Raw genomic sequence first — 13322 nt, forward strand, 5'->3', positions numbered from 1 at the left:
TGGTAAATAGATATTAAATATGAATCAACAGTCCTTACTGATTTGGAGAATTAGAGTATCAAGCATTCGAAGGTAGAGAAACCTAAGAGATCAAGGTAGAACACCGAGTTCTTCCTCTGTCACTGACAACCTGGGGCAATCACACCGTTATTTCTGATTCTTGTTTCCTATTTGATGCACGGTGCTGTGCCCTCTCCCCCTGCACAAGGAAGACACGCAGTTTAACTGCTCCCTGGGAAGAAGGCGACGAGCAGAATAGACACCGATGTGCTTTCCTTATAGAAAGATGTTACAATCCCTCACAGACCTCTTCACAGGTAGGGACTCGGTTGTCATTCTCTCTAATCCTGTCCCAGAGCGGAGACTCTGGCTTCCAGGCCAGATGATCCAAGATCTGTTCTTCAATCTGATTGAGGTGTTTCACCACCTCTCTGCAAAGGCCATCTTCTGCTCGGATGAATACTTCTATCACCTGAAATAAAGAAAAGGTCCGGGTCTAATAATATATATAAAGGGTAACTTTTTTTACACATTTATAGACACAACAAAGACAATTTATAAAAAATTGTAAGTTTAAAGAATAGTACTGTTTTGAAACAGCTGCTCTTCCCTTCTGCCTTTATAAATAATTAATATTTAAATTGCATTTATGAGTTATGTAAAATCTTTTTATAGTGCTTTATTTCAACATTTAAATGAAAGAATGTCTTATCTATTGAGATTGAAACATTACTCTTTAAATTTTGTATTTAAAAACTCTAAACATTCAATCTCTGCCACTATAAAAACGTTGTGACTGCTGTAAATGAATTAAATAAATTCAACCAATAAATAAATTCCTTCTTGATATAAATATCAAGAAAGAAACACCAGTCAATGCCCTTCTTCTGTATCTCTATAGAACATGTCAAGAGGATTTTTGTTTCTAAAAGACACATTCAATATTATTTAAATTCCATAAAAAAGATTGCTATATAAAATATGCTGTTTTTTTTTAAACTTAAGCTCATAAAATAAAAGTAATCTAAAAGTCTTTATGAAATGAAAGAAATAAAATGAAACTTGTGAGCACAGGTCTTTATTGTATAGTAAAAGAATTTATAGTCTTAAGACTCTATTTCTTCTCTGCTCCCCAAATAGAGTAGAAATTATTAAACATGTAATTAAAAATAAATGTACTTAGATATTAAAATGAACTAGATGGCTAACAACAGGAAGTTGGTCTAATCTATAATTTTCTCGTTAGTATCAGATTTTTGAAAATACCTTATAAAAGTGATAAAGTGGCACCTCAAATATTTCAGTAATGAATGGAAAATTCCCAGGAGGCTTATAAGAAAAAGTGACAACCTCGAGGCAGCAGGCCAAGAGTGATCTGTGGAATGCATCTTGTTCCAGAATGCCCTGTAAAACAATTATTAACATTCAGAAACATTAGTCTACTCCAGTAAGACATTTTATACCCAGTCAAGTTAAATAAAAATACCAAAAGTCTTATTCTCTGAATTAGTGAGATGTGCTTCTTTTCTTACAAACTTTTCTTAACTTCATAAATAAGTCTATTTTTTAGCAATTTTCGAAAATCTTATATATTATGAAATAAAGCTAATACAAAAAATTACGTCCCTAATTAAAATATACATACACTCTGATGCTTAGAAGACGAATGATCTGGAAAGATGTTACACAATAGCATCACAGTCAGAGGCCACTGTCGTAAAAAGATGGCTGGAAGGAGGACAGGCTACTTGGCTAAATGGTCAACATACTTACTCAGGGTGAGGTAATCACAGATGCTTTTCACATTTACTTTTTTTGCTATTTCTTAAAATCATAATCTTTTAAAACTAAAAAGTTACGTAAGCCGAAACCGGTTTGGCTCAGTGGATAGAGCGTCGGCCTGCGGACTGAAGGGTCTTGGGTTCGATTCTGGTCAAAGGCATGTACCTTGGTTGCAGGCACATCCCCAGTGGGAGGTGTGCAGGAGGCAGCTGATCAATGTTTCTCTCTCTCATTGATGTTTCTAGCTCTCTATCCCTCTCCCTTCCTCTCTGTAAAATAGCAATAAAATATTAATAAATAAATAAATAAAAAGTTACGTAGACACAAAAAGCATAGGCAACAAGAGCAAAAAAAATAGGTAAACTAGATTGCATTACAATTAAAACCTTTGTGTATGAAAAACACCATCAATGAAGTGAAAAGACAACCCAAAGAATGGGGCAAATATCTGTAAGTCAGATATCTGATATAATATACAAGAGGCCTGGTGCATGAATTTGTGCACCAGTGAGGTCCCTCAGCCTGGCCTGAGGGATTGGGCCAAAACTGGCTCTCCGACATCCCCCGAGGGGTCCCGGATTACAAGAGGAACCCCACCCATGGACGATCAAGGCCAGGGAGGGACACAGAAGGTTGGCCAGGCCAGCTGGGGAGGGATCGTGGGAGAGCTTCAGGGCATGTCCGACCCTTCTCAATCGGACCCCAGCAGCAAGCTAACCTACCAGTAGGAGCGTCTGCCCCCTGGTGGTTAGTGCACATCATAGTGACTGGTCGACTGTCTGCCCCCTGGTGGTCTGTGCACGTCATAGCAAGCAGTTGAGCTGCCTTAGCATATCATTAGCATATTATGCTTTGATTGGTCAAACGGCCAACTGGACACTTAGCACATTAGGCTTTTATTATATAGGACTAGAGGCCCGGCGCATGAAATTCGTGCACGGGGCGGAGGGAGGGTCCCCTCAGCCTGGCCTGCACCCTCTCCAATCCGGGACATACCTCTCACAATCTGCGACTACTGGCTCCTAATTGCTCAACTGCCTGCCTGATCGCCCTAACCACTCTGCAAGCTTGCCTGATCACCCTTAATCCCTCTGCCTGCCTGCCTGATTGCCCCTAATCACCTCTGCCTGCCTGCCTGAATGCTCCTAACTGTCTCTGCCTCAGCCCCCGCCACGGTGGCTTTGTCCGGAAGGAGGTGGCTTTGTCCGGAAGGACGTCTGGTCTATCCGGTCTAATTAGCATATTACCCTTTCATTAGCATAGACGCCCAGAGTATATACCAAAAAGAATTGAAAGCAGAGACTCAAATAAATACTTGTACACCAATGTTTATAACAGCATTATTCATAATGCCAAAAGGTAGAAACAACTCAATGTCCACCAACAGATTAATGGATAAACAAAATGTAACATATACACATATATGTGGTGTGTATGTATACAATACTATTCATCATTAAAAAGGAATAAGATTCTGACACATACTACAACATAGATTAACCTTGAAAACATAATGCTGAGTAAAATAGGCCAGACACAAAAGAACAAATGTTGTATAACTATCTAAGGTACCTAAAATAGGTAAATTCATAGAGAAAGAGGAAAAGAAGTTACCAGGGGCTGAAGGGAGGAGTGAGTGGGAAGTCATTGTTTATAGGTATAAACTATCAGTTTGGGATGATAAAAAACTGTGAAGATGGCCAGTGTTAAGGGATGCACAACATTGTGGTCAATGCCAATGAATTGTGCATTGAAAAATGCTAAGATAGCATATTTTATGTATTTTACTACAATGAAAATTTTTTGAAAAATACATTTCTTAGGTGAGTATACAGGTATCCACTTACTATCAACCACTAAACTACAGCTGTTTTATAATCCTTCTGTATGTGTTTCAAAGTTTAAAAATTTGTCATAAAACAGTCTTTTAAATTCCTACCGCCCTATTTTTATATATAAAAAAGGAAAGGAACTAGGTACAAGGAATTAGAACAATTATAGGTCAATTTTGTAATTTTCTTTAAAATGTTATTTAAAAAATTAGTTAAAACATTTTTGATACAATGGAAGGTAAATACCACTTGTTTAAAATCAATTTACATTTCTTGATTAGTAAAATCTAGGAAAAAGCATTATTCCAGCCAACCCTACCAGAGTGGTCCATGAACCAGAGGTCCCCAGTTCTATTCCCTGTCAGGACACAAGCCCACGTTGCAGGCTTGTTCCCCAGCAGGGGGCGTGCAGGAGGCAGCTGATGGATGTGATTTTTCTCATTGACATTTCTCTCTATCCCTCTCCCTTCCTCCCTCTCTAAAATCAATTTAAAAATATTGTCTTAGCCAAAGAGAAATGGCTGAATATTTATTAAAGTCTTACTGAGTCAATACTCAATTTATTCTTGCAATAGAAAGAAGGCTTGATTAAAACCCCCACGTTATTTAAAAACTCAGTAAAGATTAAGTTTGAGTGTTTTAACCCTTAACTAGTTTTACTACCCACAGAAGTTTAAGTTGTAATTCATGGCCTGCTGCAGCAAGGCACTGAGTGAGGGACTAAAGGTCAAAGAACTCAGAACCAGCCCTCGCTGGTTTGGCTCAGTAGATAGAGTGTCGGCCTGCAGACTGAAGGGTCCCGGGTTCCATTCTGGTAAAGGGCACATGCCCAGGTTGCAGGCTCGATCCCCCAGTAGGGGGCGTGCAGAAGGCAGACAATCAATCATTCTTTCTCATCATTGATGTTTCTATCTCTTTCTCCCTCTCCCTTCCTTTCTGAAATCAATAACATATTAAAAAAAAAAACTCAGAACCATTATTCATAATAGCCAGTTTCCTTAGGTGCCAATCTTATTCCCTCGAAGCCTCATATCATTTCTCTTGTTCAATAATGGTGTCAAATTGTTTTCTTTTTTTGGTGGCTAGGGCCAACAGGAAAGTACATTTTACTGTTCTGATCAATACACTGGATATTTACTCACAGATAAATCCGTGTCTCCCAGTCTCTTTTGTTCCTGCTCAATAATGGATTCTAATACTTTATAGTAAAGCATCTCTGCAAAACGGAAGTGTCTGCTGGCAATTTCTGCATAAATAATAAAAAAACACACAACAATCACATGCAAAGAAAATAAATATTGTGGAAAATGAGGGCCCATCCCACCCCCTGCCCACAATATAAAATTTAAAAACCAATACACTTCCTACAGTTGCTATTTCAATCATCCCTAAGATTCCTTAATTTTTTTCATGGTAACCCTTAAATTTTTCTAAAACCGTGAAATGAAATTTTCACATAAATAACTATGATAGCATCCCAAGAAGATTCACATTTTTATTCTGTTACTATGTTGGAGCAGAGCAGCTCTATGCTGGGAGGTATACAGTTGGTTCACTATTCCACTCATACTTGGTTTTAAGTGAAAACATCAAAAACACCTAGTACAGGTCTGGGCATGAAAAAAGCTATGTCTTCTGTTCTTGTTTTTAAAATTCTAAAGAATCACAATATTTCTATATTTAATATCCAGTCTACAAATAAAAACTAAAATTTTCCAAATGAAAAAAGTACCAGAAGGTCAACATAATAAAGGTATCAGAATAGCCCTAGCTGGTTTGGCTCAGTGGATAGAGCACTGGCCTGAGGACAGAAGGTTCTTGGGTTCGATTCCGGTTAAGGGCACATGCCCAGGTTGCGGGCTTGATCTCCAGTGTGGGGCATGCAGGAGGCAGCCTTCAATGATGCTCTCTCACATCCATGTTTCTCTCTCTCTCCACCGCCTCCCTTCTACTCTCTAAAAAGCAATGGGAAAAATATCCTTGGGTGAGGATTAACAAAAAATAATAAAATAAAATTTCTCTTACTGAGAAGGGCCCAGAAATCACCAGGCTGAGATAAAATTCGACATCCATATTCTAGCCTTCAATCTAAAAGCACAAATCTTTTCTTCACGTTTCTGACTCAGTTACCAAGAAAGGACTCCATGTAGTTAAACTTCAAGATGAGAACAATAAAGACAATATTTAGTTTCACCTTTAGCACAATTACTGAAATCCTCATCTGGCTGGGAATGCTGAGAATATATTTCATACATTTCTTTCAATCTGTTGGCAATAGCCTGTGTTGGATCTCTAGAACATGTTCTAAAAAATAAAAAGAAATTATCTAATTTAAAGGTCTTACAGATTTACCAAGTGATAAAGTGTTTACAATTCTGTATTTGTACTAACCTGTAAATATAAAATACTTTGAACACAAACTATACACTCACTCCCCAAACTGATCCAGGAGATCCCATACTTCTTTGACAAAGGTGTTGGTATTACCATTTTCAGTGAAAAGAAAGTATTGTGTATAGTTGTACCTTCTCTGCCGTAAGTTTAGCAACTTTAACCTGTGCCTGTTTGAAGTCCATGACTGGACTCCACCCTACACATCTGCAATCACGGATGACCCACTAACCGCCCTCACCTGTTCCTCTAGGGGGCATACAACGCCCATCAAACTCCTGCAGAAACAGCTGAAGGGGTAGATAATCTCGACCAGACTCAGATACACCATTACTGGTATTCTACACCCTTTCCTGAAAACCAAGATCATCTCCTTTTTTATTTGTTTTACTAGAAAGACAATGTATGTCCAATGCAGAAGCATACAGAGTATCACCATGTGGCTTTTGTAACAACTAAGTTTTTATCTTGACCATAAATATACATCTTCACTGTAAAAATGTAACAAGTTTAGAAATGAAACAATTTTTGTTTCTTTATAATCTTGCTAGAGATAGCTACTGGATATGATATACAAACAGAATTGTATTTCTGGACACACACAGGTACCTTTTTACAACAACAAAGCCCTTTGGCTTTACCCAGTACCTGCTGGTATTTAAAGACCATGGATGGTATTTAAGATTAAAGAGAGGCTCCTTCTTGTCAGAGAGCGTACGAAGATTTGGAAGATACAGAGATTCAATCAGGCTTCTAAAATGTGTTTATGAAATACTTCTGAATTCCAGGTAAGCGAGGTCCATTTTCAAAACATGACTTAGGAAAAGGCCATACAGACAGAGCCTGTTGGGTGTTAATTACAATCACGTTTATGAAAAAAGGAGACTTCATGAAAATGGAAAGGGAAATCAGTCAGCTTAGGTATTTAACGAGTCCAGCTATGAGTGGGGAATTACTAATATGTGCACACAGTGACCGTATCACCTGAAATAAAACGGGCCCTCTAAGGCCTATGTCATCAAATCATACACTTTTAGGACTAACATCCTTCTCAGGCTCCGGGGGTTTTGTAGAGTTTGCGGAAGTCAGAGTGCTTTTCCACTGGCTATGCATGTGACCGACTACCTTTTCCGGTAGGACCCACCCTTCGGAAATGTGCCCAGGACCCAGCCTCTCCATGAAGTCCTTTGAAACTACCACCTTCACTGATCCCCCTTCCCTGAAATCTTAAGATAGAAGAGCTGGTAACGTAGTTTGGTGCTTTATTCTACAGGGTCTAGTGCTGGTCTCTCTGTTGTTTATAAGCCACCCAGTCTATGTGCTCTGTGAGAGCAGCATGAACAGACTAAGACACTGAGGAAGAATGATCTTCTAACCATACATCTTACATTGCTATGTCTTCTGCAAACAACTAACATAAAATTAGTAATGAGTAAATGAAGGCACAAGTAGTGAAAAATCAAAATAAAAAATTAGGAAAATAGTCAACAGCCCAATCTGGAAGGCAGGAAGGGCTCACACTGACCTCAGGATCTGTCCCAGTCTCTCACTGGGTGCGTTTCGGAGGCCCGCCAGCATGGTGTGGAGACGGCTCAGGCTGTGTGTGGCTGCAGAGACCGGAGTCACGCAAGGGCTGCTATTATCCTTAATGTACCTCACCCCAGTGAGCGGCGTGGAGATTCTAAGTGCTTTAGACTAACGGAAGAAGAACACTATTTTAGCTCAGAAAGACGCAATTACTTCACAAACGGGAACTGAAGGCAATCAGACTTTGTATTATTAATAAATTCTAGTGATTCACATATCCCCACTCTTGGAACTTAAACATGGCACCCCTACAGCCCGCGATCCTGTGACGATGTGTGAAAGAGCAATCTGCATTTCAGTAACTGAAATTTCGCCTCTTGGGAGTTAAATCTTTAAGATAACGCATATTTTCCTATGACCCCTCCTTCAAACCTTAAGCTTGAAGGCAGAAACAAGCATCAGACAATTCAGAATATCTTTGAGAAACAGCTGGCACCTCCTGCTATTTTTGTAAATTCTTCAAGATTGACAAAGGAAAACGGGGAAGTCAATCTGGCCCAAGTGAACCCAGGAGTTCACAAGAGTCTGCCTAAGGACCACACCTGCTTCTGAGAGGCAACCCCATGGCGAGGGGCGGGTGGCGCCTGGTGCGGGAGAGCCGCCTGCCCGCCTTCACCCCGCCCCTGGGCTCCAGCAGCTGCCCCAGCGGACACAGCTTCACACAGAGCAAGTCAACGTCCTTGAACATACACACGAAAAAGACAGGACCTAACGTCACAGGATTTAAGCATGGATACATACGCTAATAAAGCACCTCTTCTGATTTTTCCAACAAACTCTTAAAGGTTTAAATAGCCTAAGAGTGTTTTTTTAATATTCAAGATAAAGTATATTTCCCCCTCTCACCCGTGTTTCTCTCTCGCTGTCCCTCTCGCTTCCTCTCTTTCTGAAACTCAGTAAAAAACATTTTAAAAAGTGGAGATAACTCAGTTAAGGTAAACATGATGGAAGTTTTCTTTTTCACGGTGGAAGCAAGTAGAACGCACACACGATGACCAGAACAGACCGGGGCCCTGAGCGTGTGCGTGCACCTCTCCTCTGCTCCGCTCACCTTGTCCAAGTGCTGCTGCAAGATGCTCTTCGCCTGCACTCTCTCGGCAGTCTCCGCTCCCGGCCCGGCACTCAGAGACCTGGAGAGCGCCCCGATTTCCTCTTCAGCATCCTCTCCAAGAAATACCCGCTCGTCTAAATTCCCAACGGTCAGAACGTACTCCTCGTAGGCCTTACTGATGGCTTTCCTGCAGGAAGGGGGAAAGGCCATTTCAGCTCCTGCTTTAGGCCACTCAGTGACTGCCATTTTCATTTCCTACAAGCTCCCACTGGGAGAGCCGAGGGGCCTCCTCGCTGTGCCCAGCCCTCGCACACAGCACATCCTGCTGCGGGTTTCAGGGCGGGCGCACCACACGCCTCTGCCTGGTCAGTGCGGCTTCCGGCGAGAAGCTTAACCATCTCTCCTTGCTCCAGCACCTTCCTAGACCTCAGCTCTCCCGTGTGCACCTGCACATTCCGAAAGAATGTATTTCACAAATTATGATCCAAAAGCTTAACTATGAGAGCTTTTAGGAACAGCAATACAATTTTTAATGAATTCAAGAACGTTCTTGGAGTAACAGTTGATCCTACAGGAAACGCTGAGGTTTTCTAAGCACACAACTTTAAACATTAAGACAGTTTTCTAACAGAAGTACTCACAAATTCTCTCCAAAGTTCCCAGGCTCTAGAAACCCTGTAAGGTTTTCTTCTTTTCCCTTAAGGAGCTATGAAGAAAGAAAAGATCCTTAAGTCATCCTATTAAATCAACTCTTTCCCAGAAAACACTGCCACACGGCTGCTTACCAACCTTCTTTTCATAGAGTTTCCTTATGTAGGGCTTCCAGAAGTGTTCCTTTATTCCCTTTGCTTCCAAAACTAGGCCGTCGTGTAAGGAGCAGAGTTTCTCAATGACACAGGGCGGGTCGGAGGAAGGCTTAAAGTCCTTAGCATGGAAATCTTCCGACAGGCCTGTGACGAACAGAATCACAGAACAGAGATACCAGGTGGCGTGTAATAAAGCAAACCGCAGTAAACCTAAATCTACAGATGCACAGTCTAACCAGCATGTGAGTTACCATATGCGGGCATAGGAAATAGTGTATAAGGGCCTAATTTAACTCTAAATACACCTCAAGAAAAGTAAGTAGAGGTAAAGTGTACCAATCCTCAAAAGATTTAGTTATCCAATCATGTATGTAGAGGTGGTTAAAAAATACCTAAAAAAATAAGTTTAGTATTATGCTATAACTAAAAAACACAAATATATAACTTCGCAAATAAGCTTCATATTCAAATAAAAACACCACTTAAAAAATTACTGTCCAAAGTATGTACCGTTTATGTACTTTAACTGAATTATATGTGTTTGTTTATCATAACTGATTCATAGCTCAGCTTGGCCTAGTCTTAATGGGGGAAAAATAAAAGGGGAAAAACGAAGGGACGCAGCTCTATAGAAATATATTAGTAAAACGGAGTTAGGAAGGAAATGGGAGAAAAGACAGAATACAAAGAAATTTACCAAACCAGAAGCAACTGAAGTGCATCAGACAAGCTGAAATTTTCATTGTAACCACCCCCGTCACTCAATCTTACCATGGTATTTTCCAAATAGCAGCATCATATATACTGCCAGCTCAACAAATACTTTCTAGTATTTGCTTTGTATACCATGATTTGGTCTGTTACTGTCTATCATTCATAGAAATTACATTCCTTAAAGCCTACTAAGTGGATAGCCAAAATAATTAGCATTTCCACACAGCTGTGTGTGTGTGTGTGTGTGTGGATTTTAATAGCTAAGTACAGCGCCATGGGCTCCACGGGGATAGAAATGACAGTATGCAAAACACCCTGCCGGGCTGAGGGAAGACACTGCTCCTGCTCACGTCACCACGAGGTGACACGCAGATACTTTTAAAAACATCTTGCTGCTAAAAAAACTGTCCCCTAGGAAAGCCTGAGAGGGCTGTGAGGCCCGCCCTACACCCCATGTGGAAGGCGGGGTGACCCCACGGCAGCCACGCAGGGTGGCCCAGGCTTTGTCCGGGTGGCTCTATGGCGCCCGGGAAGCCGGAGGGGTTCAGGAAGTGCTTGTTCAGCTCCAGGCTGCCGAGACCAGGGATGCCGCCGCCAGGCTCCTGGGCAGGGCCCTGTTCTCCACTGTCTCCACCCGCCCTCTCCAGGGTCTGGGAAAACCTGATGAACTCTGCTCCTGTCCAGTGTCCCCTAGTGCTCCAGACTATACGTTGGGCAAAGACGTTGGTGACGGGGTTAGTGCTGGTAGGGTGGCCCTTCTGGTGCTGCTGAGAGGGGTAGGGGACCGTCCCATGAGCAGCCTTGGCCTCGAGCGTCTTCCCGTCCAGGCAGACCAGCACAGATGTCATCGGGCCAAGGGAGCCCTGGGCAGGATGACCGGCCGCCCGTCTCCATCCCGGTTCACAGCGCACACGAAGCCACCTGAAGACCTGGGGACCTGAGCCACCTGTCATCAGGGCTGGCGCTCGTACCGGCTCATGTTCTCGCCTAGCCTGGTCTTTGTGCTGCTCAGAGATCTCCTGGGCGGCGTCCTTGGAGCACCCGTGCCAGGCTTTCAGAACGGTGCTCTGGTGCCCGTGGACAGCAGCCACTTCTTCCGGATGGCATACTGGAAGCCGCTGTGTGCAGAGCCCAAGGTGGACGTGCGGGTGCTGTACATGCCCCTGCCCACGCCGACGGGAGAAGTGCGCAGCTCCCACTCCTTGGCCCAGCTGCCTCCTTTGGCGCGAGGACCATCTTGAAGTGCCAGCCCGTTCGGCCACGAAGTCTGTGGCCTTCTATTGGTCGCATGGGCGTGCTTTCCAGTGGTGACAGGCTTGGTCCAGCCAAGGACAAGGCAGGGATATTTTTGCAGAGGATGGGAGACACGCCCACGGAGGATGCTCCAGATGGTCCCACTGGAACTCTTCTACAGGGGCCTTGTCAGGGGCGACAGTGGCACACTGAGAGCCACTGTAACTTCTGGGTGGCCAAGGCAGACCCGATGGGTCCTGGTCATCAGTCTGGTCAAGGTTTGGGCCCAGATCGAAATACATACTTGAGCTGGATATCCACGTAGGACAGGACGAGCTTCTCTTTGATGAACTGCCAGATACAATGGGTTATATCTCATTGCTGTCCATCTCCGGCACCGGCTTAGCCTCCTTGACCTTGTTGTCGGCATAGTGGCGCCACGGCTGGTCCTGCAAGTTGGGGCCTGTCGCCCAGGCTGGCCCGGAGCCCGAGTCTCTGCCCAATCAGAGTGTGACCTGCGGGTAGCCAGCCATCCCCAGCAGGGGAGCGAATGAGCCAGGCAGGCGGGAGCCGAGGCCAGCCAGGGCTTTGGCTGCCTGGCGGTGGGCTGCCCAGACCTGGCCATTTCCACACAGCTTTCACTTGGAGAACTAAAAATTGTTTTTCCTTATTCTTGAACCATAACTACTACTCTTTAGAAAAAATCTAAAACGAAGATTCTTTCAGTAAGTCCGTTCTGACCGTCTACAGTGTCCCAGCTCCAAGCTTGCCAGCGTAGAAAAAATACCAGCTTTAAAGTCATCTTCGCTACTCCAGATTTCTATTCCTTCTTCCTGCTGACTGTGTATTTCAGAGCGTTCGAGTGTCACCCATTTGCAGTTGCTTTTCCCATAAATGCTGCTGCGGAGGCTTGGCCCTAGTTACCAGTCCTCTGGAGAGCAGGATGGCGGAGCTTTCAGAGCGCCGGGGGATCCCCTGCTAGGAACCTACGCTGTGTATAACCTCCCAAGAGTGCACATGATGGAGAGATGTGGGCTGCGCAATAGACTTTGACGGACAATCTTACCTTTAAAATTAGGGTTCACAAGTTCTTTGCGATTGGAACACTGAAGGGCATTTCCATAAACTAAGTCCAAAGCACACAGCAGCAGATGGTAAGAGTTGACCAAGTCATCACTAATCATGGGGAAATTGCCTATACAATTATAGAGAGAGAGTTAAAAATGCACCAACTTTATAGTGCACTAAAAACAATTCCTTCCTTTAGCGAAAATGACGCTACACAGCACTGTACAACACAGAATCAAGAGGTACACAAAGTGTTTTGGCAAATTTACATCCTGAAGCATTACTTACAGTTTAATAAGTTTCTTAGAGTTTAATGAAAACTAAAACTTTACTAAAAATGCCATTTGTTCACTTAGTATTCATTAAACAAGCTTTTATTTAATGCCTATTAGCTGACCAACATTTTATAATCATTGGTCTGTCTTTTGAAAATTCAGAACACCAACAACTTTATAAATTATCTCAAACTGTAAGAAATTGTTTTATATGAAAATATTTTTCTGTCAAGAAAATCAATAGAATCACAGGTGAACAGCTAAAAAATTATTCATGCAATTTTTTTTCATGTATGTACTTTAAGAAGACCATAACCTATAATCAGACTTCTAACAGTAACATTTAAAATGCTTTTCTACATATGAACACAAACTCATACAAATGAATGCAACAGGATCACAATGAAAGGTATTTAAGATGTAGAGCTGATAGCCCACACATTGCTGGTGCTTGATAACGAAGGGAAAGAAACTGAAACATGACATTTCTGCAGTGCTGGTTTCAGTCTGACATCGAAAACAATTTTTACAGGCAGTAACCAGCTTTGCTATTCTTAGAAATTAAGGAGTAGTTTTGTAACTT

The 13322-nt window shown here is 42.4% G+C and overlaps 1 protein-coding gene across 2 annotated transcripts in view; it reads right to left on the minus strand.

Moving 5' to 3' along the window:
- RBL2 (RB transcriptional corepressor like 2) overlaps positions 1–13322 on the minus strand; it is a 56567-nt gene that overhangs the window by 32359 nt on the left and 10886 nt on the right. For both annotated transcript variants that reach the window (XM_080643930.1, XM_080643929.1), the window contains exons 5-13: positions 12463–12591; positions 9433–9593; positions 9285–9349; positions 8644–8830; positions 7531–7700; positions 5809–5918; positions 4757–4860; positions 1267–1404; positions 308–472 (exon numbers count right to left, since the gene is read on the minus strand). In XM_080643930.1, the coding sequence (XP_080500056.1) occupies positions 308–472; positions 1267–1404; positions 4757–4860; positions 5809–5918; positions 7531–7700; positions 8644–8830; positions 9285–9349; positions 9433–9593; positions 12463–12591 (1229 nt within the window). The remainder of the gene's footprint in view (positions 1–307; positions 473–1266; positions 1405–4756; positions 4861–5808; positions 5919–7530; positions 7701–8643; positions 8831–9284; positions 9350–9432; positions 9594–12462; positions 12592–13322) is intronic.

Source organism: Plecotus auritus, assembly GCF_963455305.1.
Source record: "Plecotus auritus genome assembly, chromosome: 10".
In the NCBI taxonomy this organism is placed as follows: Eukaryota; Metazoa; Chordata; class Mammalia; order Chiroptera; family Vespertilionidae; genus Plecotus; species Plecotus auritus.